This window comes from Sceloporus undulatus, chromosome 2 (assembly GCF_019175285.1).
Source record: "Sceloporus undulatus isolate JIND9_A2432 ecotype Alabama chromosome 2, SceUnd_v1.1, whole genome shotgun sequence".
Lineage (NCBI taxonomy): Eukaryota > Metazoa > Chordata > Lepidosauria > Squamata > Phrynosomatidae > Sceloporus > Sceloporus undulatus.
The window spans coordinates 228584401-228595494 of NC_056523.1; the positions used below are offsets into that span (position 1 = coordinate 228584401).

The 11094-nt window shown below is 39.6% G+C and overlaps 1 protein-coding gene across 5 annotated transcripts in view; it reads right to left on the minus strand.

Annotated features, from left to right (window-relative positions):
• Positions 1-11094, minus strand: part of ILVBL (ilvB acetolactate synthase like) — a 30040-nt gene that overhangs the window by 14598 nt on the left and 4348 nt on the right. For 2 of the 5 annotated variants that reach the window (XM_042449868.1, XM_042449870.1), the window contains exons 2-6: positions 7600-7761; positions 7026-7227; positions 6811-6938; positions 6401-6539; positions 5973-6084 (exon numbers count right to left, since the gene is read on the minus strand). In XM_042449868.1, the coding sequence (XP_042305802.1) occupies positions 5973-6084; positions 6401-6539; positions 6811-6938; positions 7026-7227; positions 7600-7737 (719 nt within the window). In that variant the 5' untranslated portion in view covers positions 7738-7761. Of the gene's footprint in view, positions 1-5972; positions 6085-6400; positions 6540-6810; positions 6939-7025; positions 7228-7599; positions 7762-10718; positions 11069-11094 lie in introns of those variants that run through there. The other 3 variants (XM_042449869.1, XM_042449867.1, XM_042449871.1) reach the window with 3 other exon arrangements.

The following is an 11094-nucleotide window of genomic DNA, read 5'->3' on the forward strand; positions in this document are numbered from 1 at the left end:
AAGAGGGATGGCAACTAAAGATGTCTCTGAAGTTGTATTACATTGAGATTTTAAAAATTGTTTTCTTTTATACATTTCAAATAAAAACAAATATAAAAAAGCAAACATAAAATAACTGAGATCTAACCCACCTGGATGCAGCAGAAAAGTGGGGGGAGTACTAACAAGCCAATTTGATGTGTGGAGGACAAAAAAGCCACCCACAGAAAATTGTTGAAGCATGATAGAAAATGCCACATGTAAAATGCTAATGAAAAACCTCCCTTGTACCTTAGTGAGCTAAGTCAGCAACCCTACAAGACTACAGAATAATAATCTTCTCACTAAATCACTGTAGAAAACTACTATAAAAACCTTACATTCATAAACATCTTTGTACATTGACAGAAAGACAAAGGCCTATTTGCTCTCCCACTGGTAAGTGACAAGGAATTTTCACACACAGTAAGCTAACATACAGTACGTTGTTTCTCTATAACAGTGGTCCCCAACCTGTGGGTCGGGACCCCTTTGGGGGTCGAATGACCCTTTCATGGGGGTCGACTAAGACCATTGGAAAACACCTATTTAATTACAGTTATGAAGTAGCAACGAAAATAATTTCTTGGTTTTGGGTCACCACAAGATGAGGAACTGTATTAAAGGGTCGCGGCATTAGGAAGGTTGGGAACCACTGCTCTATAACCTAAGAGATTTACAACACTTTTAAAACTGCATCAAGGCAAAGACAAGTTCATAGTCATATAGCAGGGAGAGATCAGAAATACACCCTCAGCGACAGACAGAATCTCTTCTAGAACAAAGGCATTTTAGAGATTCCTCAGGATGAATTGAACTCTGATATCATGTTAAAGATAAGGACTGGGGTTGGCTAAGGCCCCATTCCCAATGGGCATATAAAGCAACATATTTTGCTGTGATTCTGACTCAGATCTTTTTTCCGAGTCATATTCGAATCTGGTTCCTCGTTCCCATTACGAAAGGGTGCAAACGGACCCGGGTTTTTTTGACCCATGTTCTCATTCCCACTGAAATTTTCTCTGTTGTAATTTGAAGCAGACTTTTTTTGCTCCCCGTTCACATTGCCCTTCCGGAACCTCTTTTTTTTAAGCAGCTGCCAATCAGTCGGCTAGGCACTTGATGTCACAGTGACGTCAGTTGCTTCCATGCATTTTGACGTGAGCTATTTTTGTTCCCCGTTCCCATTTGCGTCTTTCAAACCTGTTTTTCTGATTTTTTTAAAGCAGTCAATCAATCGCTTAGGCGCTTATCCCCTCTGGGAAAGGGAAAAGGAGCCTCCATCCCCCCAAGTCCCTTTGCCGCCTCCCAAGCTGTCCTGTGTCTTCCCAGAGACCCTCTGGGAAAGGGAGAAGGAGCCTCCATCTCCCCAAGTCCCTTTGCCTCCCCCATTGCTCCCTGGGCTGTCTGGGGGGCGATTGAGCAGGCATGTAAAAGAAAAAATAATAGTTAAAAAATAGTGTTCAATGGGTCTCCTCACATGTCGACCTATGATGATTGGGGAGTGTGCATGCACAGGGAAAGATCCTCTCCCTTCTAAGAGATATAAAATAGATTTATTATTGCTCCGTTTAAAGCTTGAAGTGGATAAAAAAGCACAAGGCACTTAATGTGGACATTAGAATTACGATCATGGACAAGCAAGAACTCTGAACACGAAGGAATCCTAGTGGGAGAAAAAAAGCCGGCTGCAATGTGATTAAGAACATCATGGAGACAGCTACGGTGAGTCCTCCCACAGGGGTTACGCTAGAAGTCCTCGATCGTAAAGTAGACAAACTTCTTTCAGTGGGATAGACTGTAACGCTTCTTCAACTGTAAGGTGGCTGGTGGTCGTGGGGATTGATTCCTGGGTGGGGTTTTAAAGTGGGAACTTTTCTTTGTGCCTTCAGATTCTGCAAAGACGTGCTTGTGGTTACTTCTGCTGTGCATCTTACAATAAACTTTCTTGTTTTACATTAAGTTGGGTGTGGATCATTAGCCTAAGGTTCTCAATTCGCACAGTGATGTACTTTGGGAAAGTTGCAAGACGGACTATATAATGTAATGGATGTAATAATGGAACAGGCACTTATTACAGACCTGAGTAATATTAGACACTCGAATTATATTTTGAGGCAGTTCAATTGCTAAGAATGATAGAGGTAGAATATAATCATAATACAAAGTGGGTTAAATTAGAAAGACAGAGCAATCAAATGGAGTTTGTCTCTATCTTTCAGAGGAAAATATGGGGGGAGGGAGAAAAAGAGAAAAGAATTGGTCCAATGAGGGTGAATTATAAAATATGGGAGATGTGGAGTAAAAACCTGGGTATAAAAATAGGAAGTGGCTACCAATTGACTATTTAAATAAAAGCAACAATGAAGATCTTGGAAAGATAATTAAAAAATTAAAGAATAAGGGATTTAAAATAATTGGAGATCTGTATGATTTAACAGGGGCACGAATACAGGAAGAAAACTATTTTAATAGGTAAGCAATATTGGATTCAAATAAAAGGGATAATAAGATTACTAGATGAAACACAATTAAATATTGATGAGCAAAATGAATTATTAGAAGAAATAATTAAAAAAATTAGAAGGGGATAAAGGACTAATAGGATAAATTTATAAGAATATGTTAACAACCCAATTTGGAAAGACAGAGGGATTGACAATGAACTGGGGAAAGGATTTATTGATTGATATAGATAAAATTAAAATTTGGCTACAAGAAATTGTTAAAATTAAAAACACAAATGTAAAAGAACAACTAATGAAAATGATCGGAAAATGGTATAGGACACCACACCAATTAGCATTTACAAATGACAGATTTCAATCCAAATGTTGGCATGGATGTGGCGTTAAAGGAAAACATGTACATATGTGGTGGGAATGTCCATTTGTACAAAAATTTTGGACTGAGGTTAAGCAACAGATAAATACAATTATGGGGATAGAAATACAATTAAGTAAAGAAAATTGCTTGACTCTTAATTTAGGGGAATTAGGATTGAATAATAATCATAAATATGTAAGAAAACAATTTCTAAAAGCTGCTCATGCAGTGATTGCTTATGGATGGAGAAACAAATTAAATTGGAACACGGCTTACTTATTTAAATATATAAAATAATATATATTATTCGACTTCATTAGGGAAAGTAGATTAAAATATATTGGGGAAAGCAATAAAGAACCCTGGGAAGACAAATGGGAAATTGTAATTAAGAACGTGAAAGGTAAAATGGGGTATGAAGAAGTTAATAATATAATCAATAATATTTTCCATATCTCTGAAAAGTGCAGTCAAATTAACCCAGGATCGAACACCCCCCCCCCCCGATTCGGGGTTTCCCTGGAAAAATTGATTACATGGGGATCAGATCTGAATTCCAATGGGAACAAAATTGGTGTAAAGAGGATCGAATGCACGCTTAAATGGGAACAATGCTCCCATAATCCGAGTCTTGATCTGTTTTATAAGCCAGTGGGAATGGGGCCTAAGAGTCACACCCCAAACTTCGTATATAGTCTAAAGAAGTAAATCAAATCACAGTAATGTAATGTAATTGTCTCTGTTCTTTATAAAACTTAAGACTATATACATTATACAAGGGGATTATCCATTTGTTTCTTTTTTTGCCTCCAACTTGCAATGTATTTTTTCTTACCTATTTTGTAGTTTTAGAAGAAACATATACTGTACTTCTAAGCTTTTTATCATTTTCAAAAATATTTATTTGGTTCTCAACTATGTGGACATATGCACTGATTTTCCACTCATTCATACATTTAGCTCTCACTATCTTGCAAAGTTCTCACAAAGCGGTCCCAAAACATTAGACATTGAACACGAACATGTACTATACAAAAATGGCCCTATCAGAACTGATGAAATTAAGCCAAGGTTGACATTATCAAATGTGGACCACAAGTATCATCATCATCTTCTACTACTACTACTACTATTATTTATTTGTATCTCGCTGTTTTCCCAGGGACTCAGAACAGCTCAACAATATTAAAAGAACAATACAATTAAAAACATAGAAAAGGGGTGCATTAAAAAGGAATGAAATTATTACAATATTAATATAGATAGGTATTCAAAGAATAAAATATATTTTAAAAATATAAAACTGTTTAAAGCACTTTAAAATGAAACAACATCCCAAGCCGGTCCTTTATAAACATTCCGTCTTAAAAGCCTGTCTAAACAGGTACCTATTAACCACTCTGAACTATTAATTTTCATAAGGTTCATAAACGCCTGATATGAAGGTGTAAGGTACAATATAGCAGGAAGAAAGTTTAAGTAATGGCCACCACCCAAAGAGACCTGCTTCTTGTGTTTGCCAATGCAGCTATTCTAACCAGCAGGTACACAAAAAAGGCCCTGACCTATATGTATGGACAAGAATGGCTACGAGAAAGTGATTCTTTAGGTAATGTGGTCCTAGATCATTCAAGGCTTTAAAAGTATTAACCAGCATTTTGAAATCAGCCACAAATGAACTAGTAACTAGTGACACATACTCATGTCTTTCAATGCCATTTACTAACAACAAACAAGAAGCAGAAGGTCAATATGAGTGATGGTGTCAAAAACCCTGTGTTGGGTTGTATGGTATAGGGAATTAGAGGTTTGTTGTGGTTTTTTCACAGGGTGCGTCCGCATTGCAGAAATAATCCAGTTTGGCATAACTTTAACTGTCATGGTTCAATACTATGGAATTCTGGGCATTGTAATTTATTGTGGCACCATAGATCAAAATACTCTTTGCATCAGTACCACTATTATTATTGAAAAGGCAGGCCCAACTCCTGAAGAAGAGCCCTTCCTCCATGCCATTTGACTCCAGGGCCATGCCATGCCATCGCATCCAGGGAGTGAAAGGCAAGCCCAACTCCATCAGGGCTAGCCAGAGCAAGAAGATCTCCCCATTCAGTCCATCTGTCATGGTCCAGGCCTAAGAGGGAGAGAACCACTGGACTTGATCCCCTTCCCCACCACCATTCCCTTCTCCTTTTCTGCCATGTCTTTTTAGATTATAAACCTAAGGGCAGGGAACTGTCTAAATAACTATCTGTAAGCTGCTCTGAGAGTCTTTAGGGCTGAAGAGTGGGGTATAAATACCACAAATAATAAATATTATAATTAAAGTCCACTACAGGTATTGACTTTATATCTTGCATCATTATTTCAACTTAAAATTATAAGGACCAAGATGAAAATTTCCTACTATATGATAACGGTCTTAGATCAGAAAGATCTGAGGAGCTGGATTCTTAGCCCACACGCAGGCGGGTAAGATATCACAAGAATGTAACCCAAGATATGGCTACCATCGTTTCTTAGAGGAAAATATGGGCAATCAGGTTGATATTCCCCTATTGGTTTCGCCCTGGTTAGTGGCAATCAAAATACCAAATTTGCATGAGAAGTATGAAAACTATGAAAGGAAGACGGGAAGGAGAAAATCGTCTTTCCTGAGATCTAGAAAACTGAGAATTCAGCTTGTCTGGAATTAACCTCATCATGTAAAACTGGCAAAATAAAATCCATTTTACCATAGTCTGATAAGGAAAACAACATTTTCTGACAAAAACTTATCCTTTAGGGCAGTGGTTCCCAACCTGTGGGTCGGGACCCCTTTGGGGGTCGAATGATCCTTTCATGGGGGTCGCCTAAGGCCATTGGAAAACACCTATTTAATTACAGTTATGAAGTAGCAATGAAAATAATTTCATGGGTTTGGGTCACCACAACATGAGGAACTGTATTAAAGGGTCCCGGCATTAGGAAGGTTGGGAACCACTGCTTTAGGGTCTCTCCAATACACATCCTGATGACTAATATCCTGAAAAACCCCGTGGTTCTCTGTCCTCAAAGGAACCATCACACAGCTCCCATCAATACTTAGGAATTAATGGCTTCTTTAAGAGGGACGACAACTCACTTACCAGTTAATGAACTTTCCCACAAGACCCTTAGAAGATGTTTTCTTGATCAGCTCTCTCTCAATCAGATGATAGGGGTACAAAACATCCAAAGGAAACTCCACAAATACAGGACCTGCAGGATGAGCAGGAAATTTTATAATCATCTCACTCTGTCAATAAAATACTCATTTGGACAATAAATTGAGGATATGAGCCCAAGATTTGATTTTTGCCTTATCCAAAGGAAAAAGCAGTGCTACTCCAAGGGAAAGTGGTTCTGACTTCCAAGGACCATAGGGAATGCAAGAGGAATATTACTGAGCCAATACTAGGCTACTGATTTTAATCATTAGATGGCCACAAATTGCTTCAGACTTGTCAATAGCTTCAGCATTCAGCAACTGTGGTTCTAAGAGAGCAATATGGACTCAACCCAAGCCCTGACATACCTGGGGTATCACACTGGGCAATGGCAATAGCCTTTCGCAGCACAGGAGTTATATCTCGGACTGTCTTCACTGAAGCACAAAATTTGCATAGCGGCTTCAAGAGAGACAATTGGTCAATATCCTGGAGAGCCCCTCGGCCCTGAGGAGAGGGTGAGAGAAGAAAAACATGAAAGCTCACTTTTCCACTACTGTAAAAGCTCACGTTGTGACAGTTGAACTTGCCATGAGATACAAACACACAGTCAGTTAACTACAATAATTCTGCGACCGAAAGCTGGTGGGGGCAGGTAACAAGCTCACGAATGGTGATGGTGAAAGCAGATGAGACAAAGTGTAACTAGACCAACCATGAGCAGCATCAAGCTCCAGCTTCCCCTCCAACTCAAGGACCAGGGGCTGGAATAGCCTACCTTCTGCAATGTAGCTGCTGCCCCTCCAATCAACAACACTGGAGACTCTGCCATTTGGGCATTTTTCACAGCCGTTATAGTGTTTGTCACTCCAGGTCCTGCTGTCACAGCAGCTACTCCCACTGTCCCTGTAACACAAAAAAATTCAGGAATGGTGTCAGTTTGTGCCCCACTACCTCACTTTAGGCAGCAAAGAATAGGCACAAAGTAGGTACCTGAGAGCCTGGCCACTGCATCTGCTGCAAATACAGCTGTTGCCTCATGTCTTGTGTCCACCACACGAATGCCCAGCTTCTCGCTGGCCACCAAAATGGGTGAGATATGTCCCCCAACCAGGGTGAACACAAAGCGAACACCATGGGCTTTCAGAACTTCTGCCACAATCTCCCCACCATGTCGAGTGCTCTTAGAGTCCACCTGAAACAGACAATGCCATCTTTTATGTTGGCTGGCTCTGTAGGAAAAATACAAGCTGGCAACTATGACCTGCTATTCAGACTCTAGTACAGAAATGGAGGATCTGGGAGCAGGAAGACTAGATAGACCTCTGGGACTAGCTCATTTTAGTCTCGTTTCATTAAAACCACTTGCTACAGATGTTTTGCTATGGATGTCATATCAACAGAAATCAAGGTTACCAGATCCCAGAGGGAATACAAATCTCAACAAGAATGACTAAATGGATTTGATTTAAGATCGAATCTCAGCTATTTAAACCCTGCCCACTCTCTAAGGTCCTTTGTTTCCTATTGAGTAGATACAAGAATCTGAAGGCAATTTCTATTTTACCTGATACCAAAGCTGATAGATCAGTCCCAGTTTGTGTGCTGCCCCAAGCATAGTCACCATGAAGGTTCCCAGCACTGCCACCAGCCATGTTGTGGTGCCTCCCAGGGTCAAGGAGGAAGCAATCATGTCAGGATTCATTCAGAATCGCCTAAGGATACACTGCTGTCCCAAAAGAAAAACAAACACATATATAATTCTATAGCTTGTATATCTCAGACTCTTACATGAGAGCTTGATAGCATTCCTGGACAGCCATTTCCTTTATTATATCATGGTGTTATTGATAACCCCAGCTTGCCCTGCAGTCTGGGAATTACTCAATTATCTTTCAGTTATCTTATATCTCCTTGTTGTTGTTGTTGCTGTTGTTGTTGTTGTGTGCCTTCAAGTTGTTACCGACTTATGGTGACCATAAAGCAAACCTATACAGTAATAGGGTTTTCTTGGCAAGTTTCATCAGAGAGAGTTTGCCATTCCCATCTCCTGCAGCTGAGAGAGTGTGAATTCCCCAAAGTCACCCAGTGGGATTACATGGCTGAACCAGGATCAGGATTCAAACCCTAGGCTGCAGAATCAGAGTCCTACACTCAAATGACTGCACCACGCCGGCTCTTTGCCATCACTATAATCTCTAGCTTATTAGTTGTAAAGTGTAGAGTTGTAAATTCAGGAGGCCTTGTGAGGTCCTGTGGGGAGGCAGTAACCAATCTCTGCTTTAAAAAATGAAATGTCAAAAGGGATCTTTTCTTCAGAAATGTCAATAACTGACTGGGTCTGCTGTAAGGAGAGCTAATTTTAGATTCACACCTTTGCAAATGTCTCTTTAATTCCTCTACTTTCATGAATACCTATGCTAATTCTAGCAGCTAACCTCAATAGACAGCGATTATGATTTTCCAGAAAGTTTATTATTGGCCTGTTACAGACTGCCAAAATAAAGCTGCTTCTGGTCTCTTTGGAGGTATGCTGTTTAAATGATGCATGGGTCCTAAGAGTCCAGAGGTTGCGCCAAAGCCACACTCCATTCCTAAGCACTGGAGGGCAGCTTTGGTGCAGCTTCCGGATTCTTAGGACCCATGCATCATTTAAATAGCATACCTCCAAAGAGACCCCAAGCAGCTTTATTTTGGCAGTCTGTAACAGGCCATTATTATTATTATTAACCTTTATTTATAAAGCGCTGTAAATTTACACATTTATAAACAGAAAGTTTTCAAACATATAGTATTAAGTATTTCCAGGACTTTATACTGACAAAAATCTGATTTAACATATTTGTTAAAATTACTTTTACTTAAAAATAAATCCTTAGTGCTATGTTACATTTATTTCTTTATTAGGTATCTGAGGTGTTCCCTGCAAAGTCAAATATAGTTAATTTAAAATAGCTGGTGGGGGAAAAATAACCGAAGTGCAGTTATAGTTGCAGAACTTACCATATAGTGTAGTAAGTTCTATTGAAAACAGCAAGATTCCTGCATGCATGCAGAAGACTGAACCTTTAGTGTGGTTTTCGTTTTCATGTGTGATATTAATTTGGTGCCAGATAGGCAGGACCAACTTGCATAGACTTGTGAATAATTTCCATTAATATACTCTGCTGTTAAGGCTGTACAACTTGACTGGCAACTGTGATGTCTCTGTAGATAAAACCCTTGGCCATACATTTCATAGTTTCATCATTGCCTAACCTCATGAAAAGCAACAAGTGTACAAGGCAGGTAGAAGAATATTACCTTTTTAAAAAATTATATTTTAATTCAAAATTTAACACATAAATAACTGGACATGCATAAACACCGACACAAACCCACATGTAAACACACAAGCAACAGTCCCCAAGTAGAAGAATATTAAATGTAGAGAGTACAAGCCAGGCATCAGTGAGGAAGAGTTCCAGATGCTAGCTCAAATGCATCTTCAACCAGGATTAAGGGCAAGGTTTTAACTAATTTGGTGGTGAATCTCAAAATAAGCACCAACAAAGGAACGCATCTGATAAGCATCAAGATGGTCCAAAACACACTGCAGAAATAATCCTGTTTGAGACCGCTTTAACTGCTCTGGCTCAGTGCTTGGGAAATCATGAGCACTGTAGTTTTTTGTGGCACCAGAGCTCTCTGACAGAGAAGGTTGAATGTCTCACAAGACTACAGTTCCCAAAATTCCCTAGCACTGAGCCAGGGCAGTTAAAGCGGTCTCAAACTGGGTTATTTCTCCAGTGTGTTTTGGGCCCTAGTCACCATGTTTTCAGAACTGTGAATACACAAGAGAACAAATGAAAACTTCACGCACAGGAAACTTTTCGCAACCCAATGTGTATGGCTGCATGAAGACCATCCCTATGACATGCTTCAGCACCAGAGCTGTTCCATAACTTCATTTTAGCATCAGTTTTATTACAGGAGTGGATAAACTCTATGCAAGTGTGGGCACAGCAGGCAACTAGAACTCCCCATAAGAAGCAATAAATGGTTCACATGGCACTATGAAAACACGTTAAGTGCAGAAATATGAGATTTCTTCTCTGCCACAGAGTAGATCTTCAGATACACCCCAACCTTCATTTGATATGATTCAGTTCAGCTCTTTTAACATCATTGTACAGTTATTCCCTCCACTTTTTGCTCAGATACACATGAAAGGATGCTAAAGCATTCATATAAACAGCTGAAGCCATTACTTTGATGTCAGCTAGGGTCTTAGCCAGAAAGCTAGGCCAAAAAACAAACAGAAATAATTTCTTGCAAAGAAAGATACCAACTAGTCTCTCCTTTCACCCAAATGGGTCTTTGGTGCCAGTCTTATACAGTCTCTATACACTGTATAGAGATTTTGTAGCACCTTTGAAACTGACTGAAAGAAAGAAGTTGACAGCATGAGCTTTCGTAGACTTAAGTCTACTTCCTCAGATATATTTGGGGGCCAAATGCCTCTGAGGAAGTAGACTGAAGTCTATGAAAGCTCATGCTGCCAACTTCTTTTTTTCAGCTAGTCTCAAAGGTGCTACAAGATCTCTCTACGTATTCTGCAGACTAACACAGCTATATTTTTGAATTCTTATTCTTACACTATTCCTGGAATAAGGTAACACAACATAATTTTCATCATTGCTCTACCTGGATTGCAGACACAACTTCAAATTCACTTTACAAAATGAGCTCTCCGCTCTTCCAGTCTTTTCTCGAGATCAACTGCCTTGCAACTTCCAGCACTCCCACCAAAAGCTCAAAATGATCCAGCCAGTGAAGAGCAGAAGAATATTCCACTTCAAATCCCACTACTTCCACAATGACAACACTGGGGTGAGAGGGATGTCAAACCCACACCAGGCAAAACCTAACCAGACAGAGACAAACTTCCTTCAAAGATGACACGCCTGAGGTCCACAGTCCTGCTTCAACTCCACTATCTTCTTTTCGCAACCCAAGATCAAAGGTCTTTCCATTTAGTGCCTTTTGTGTTAAAGATCAACCATTAAAAGCCTATGACTTA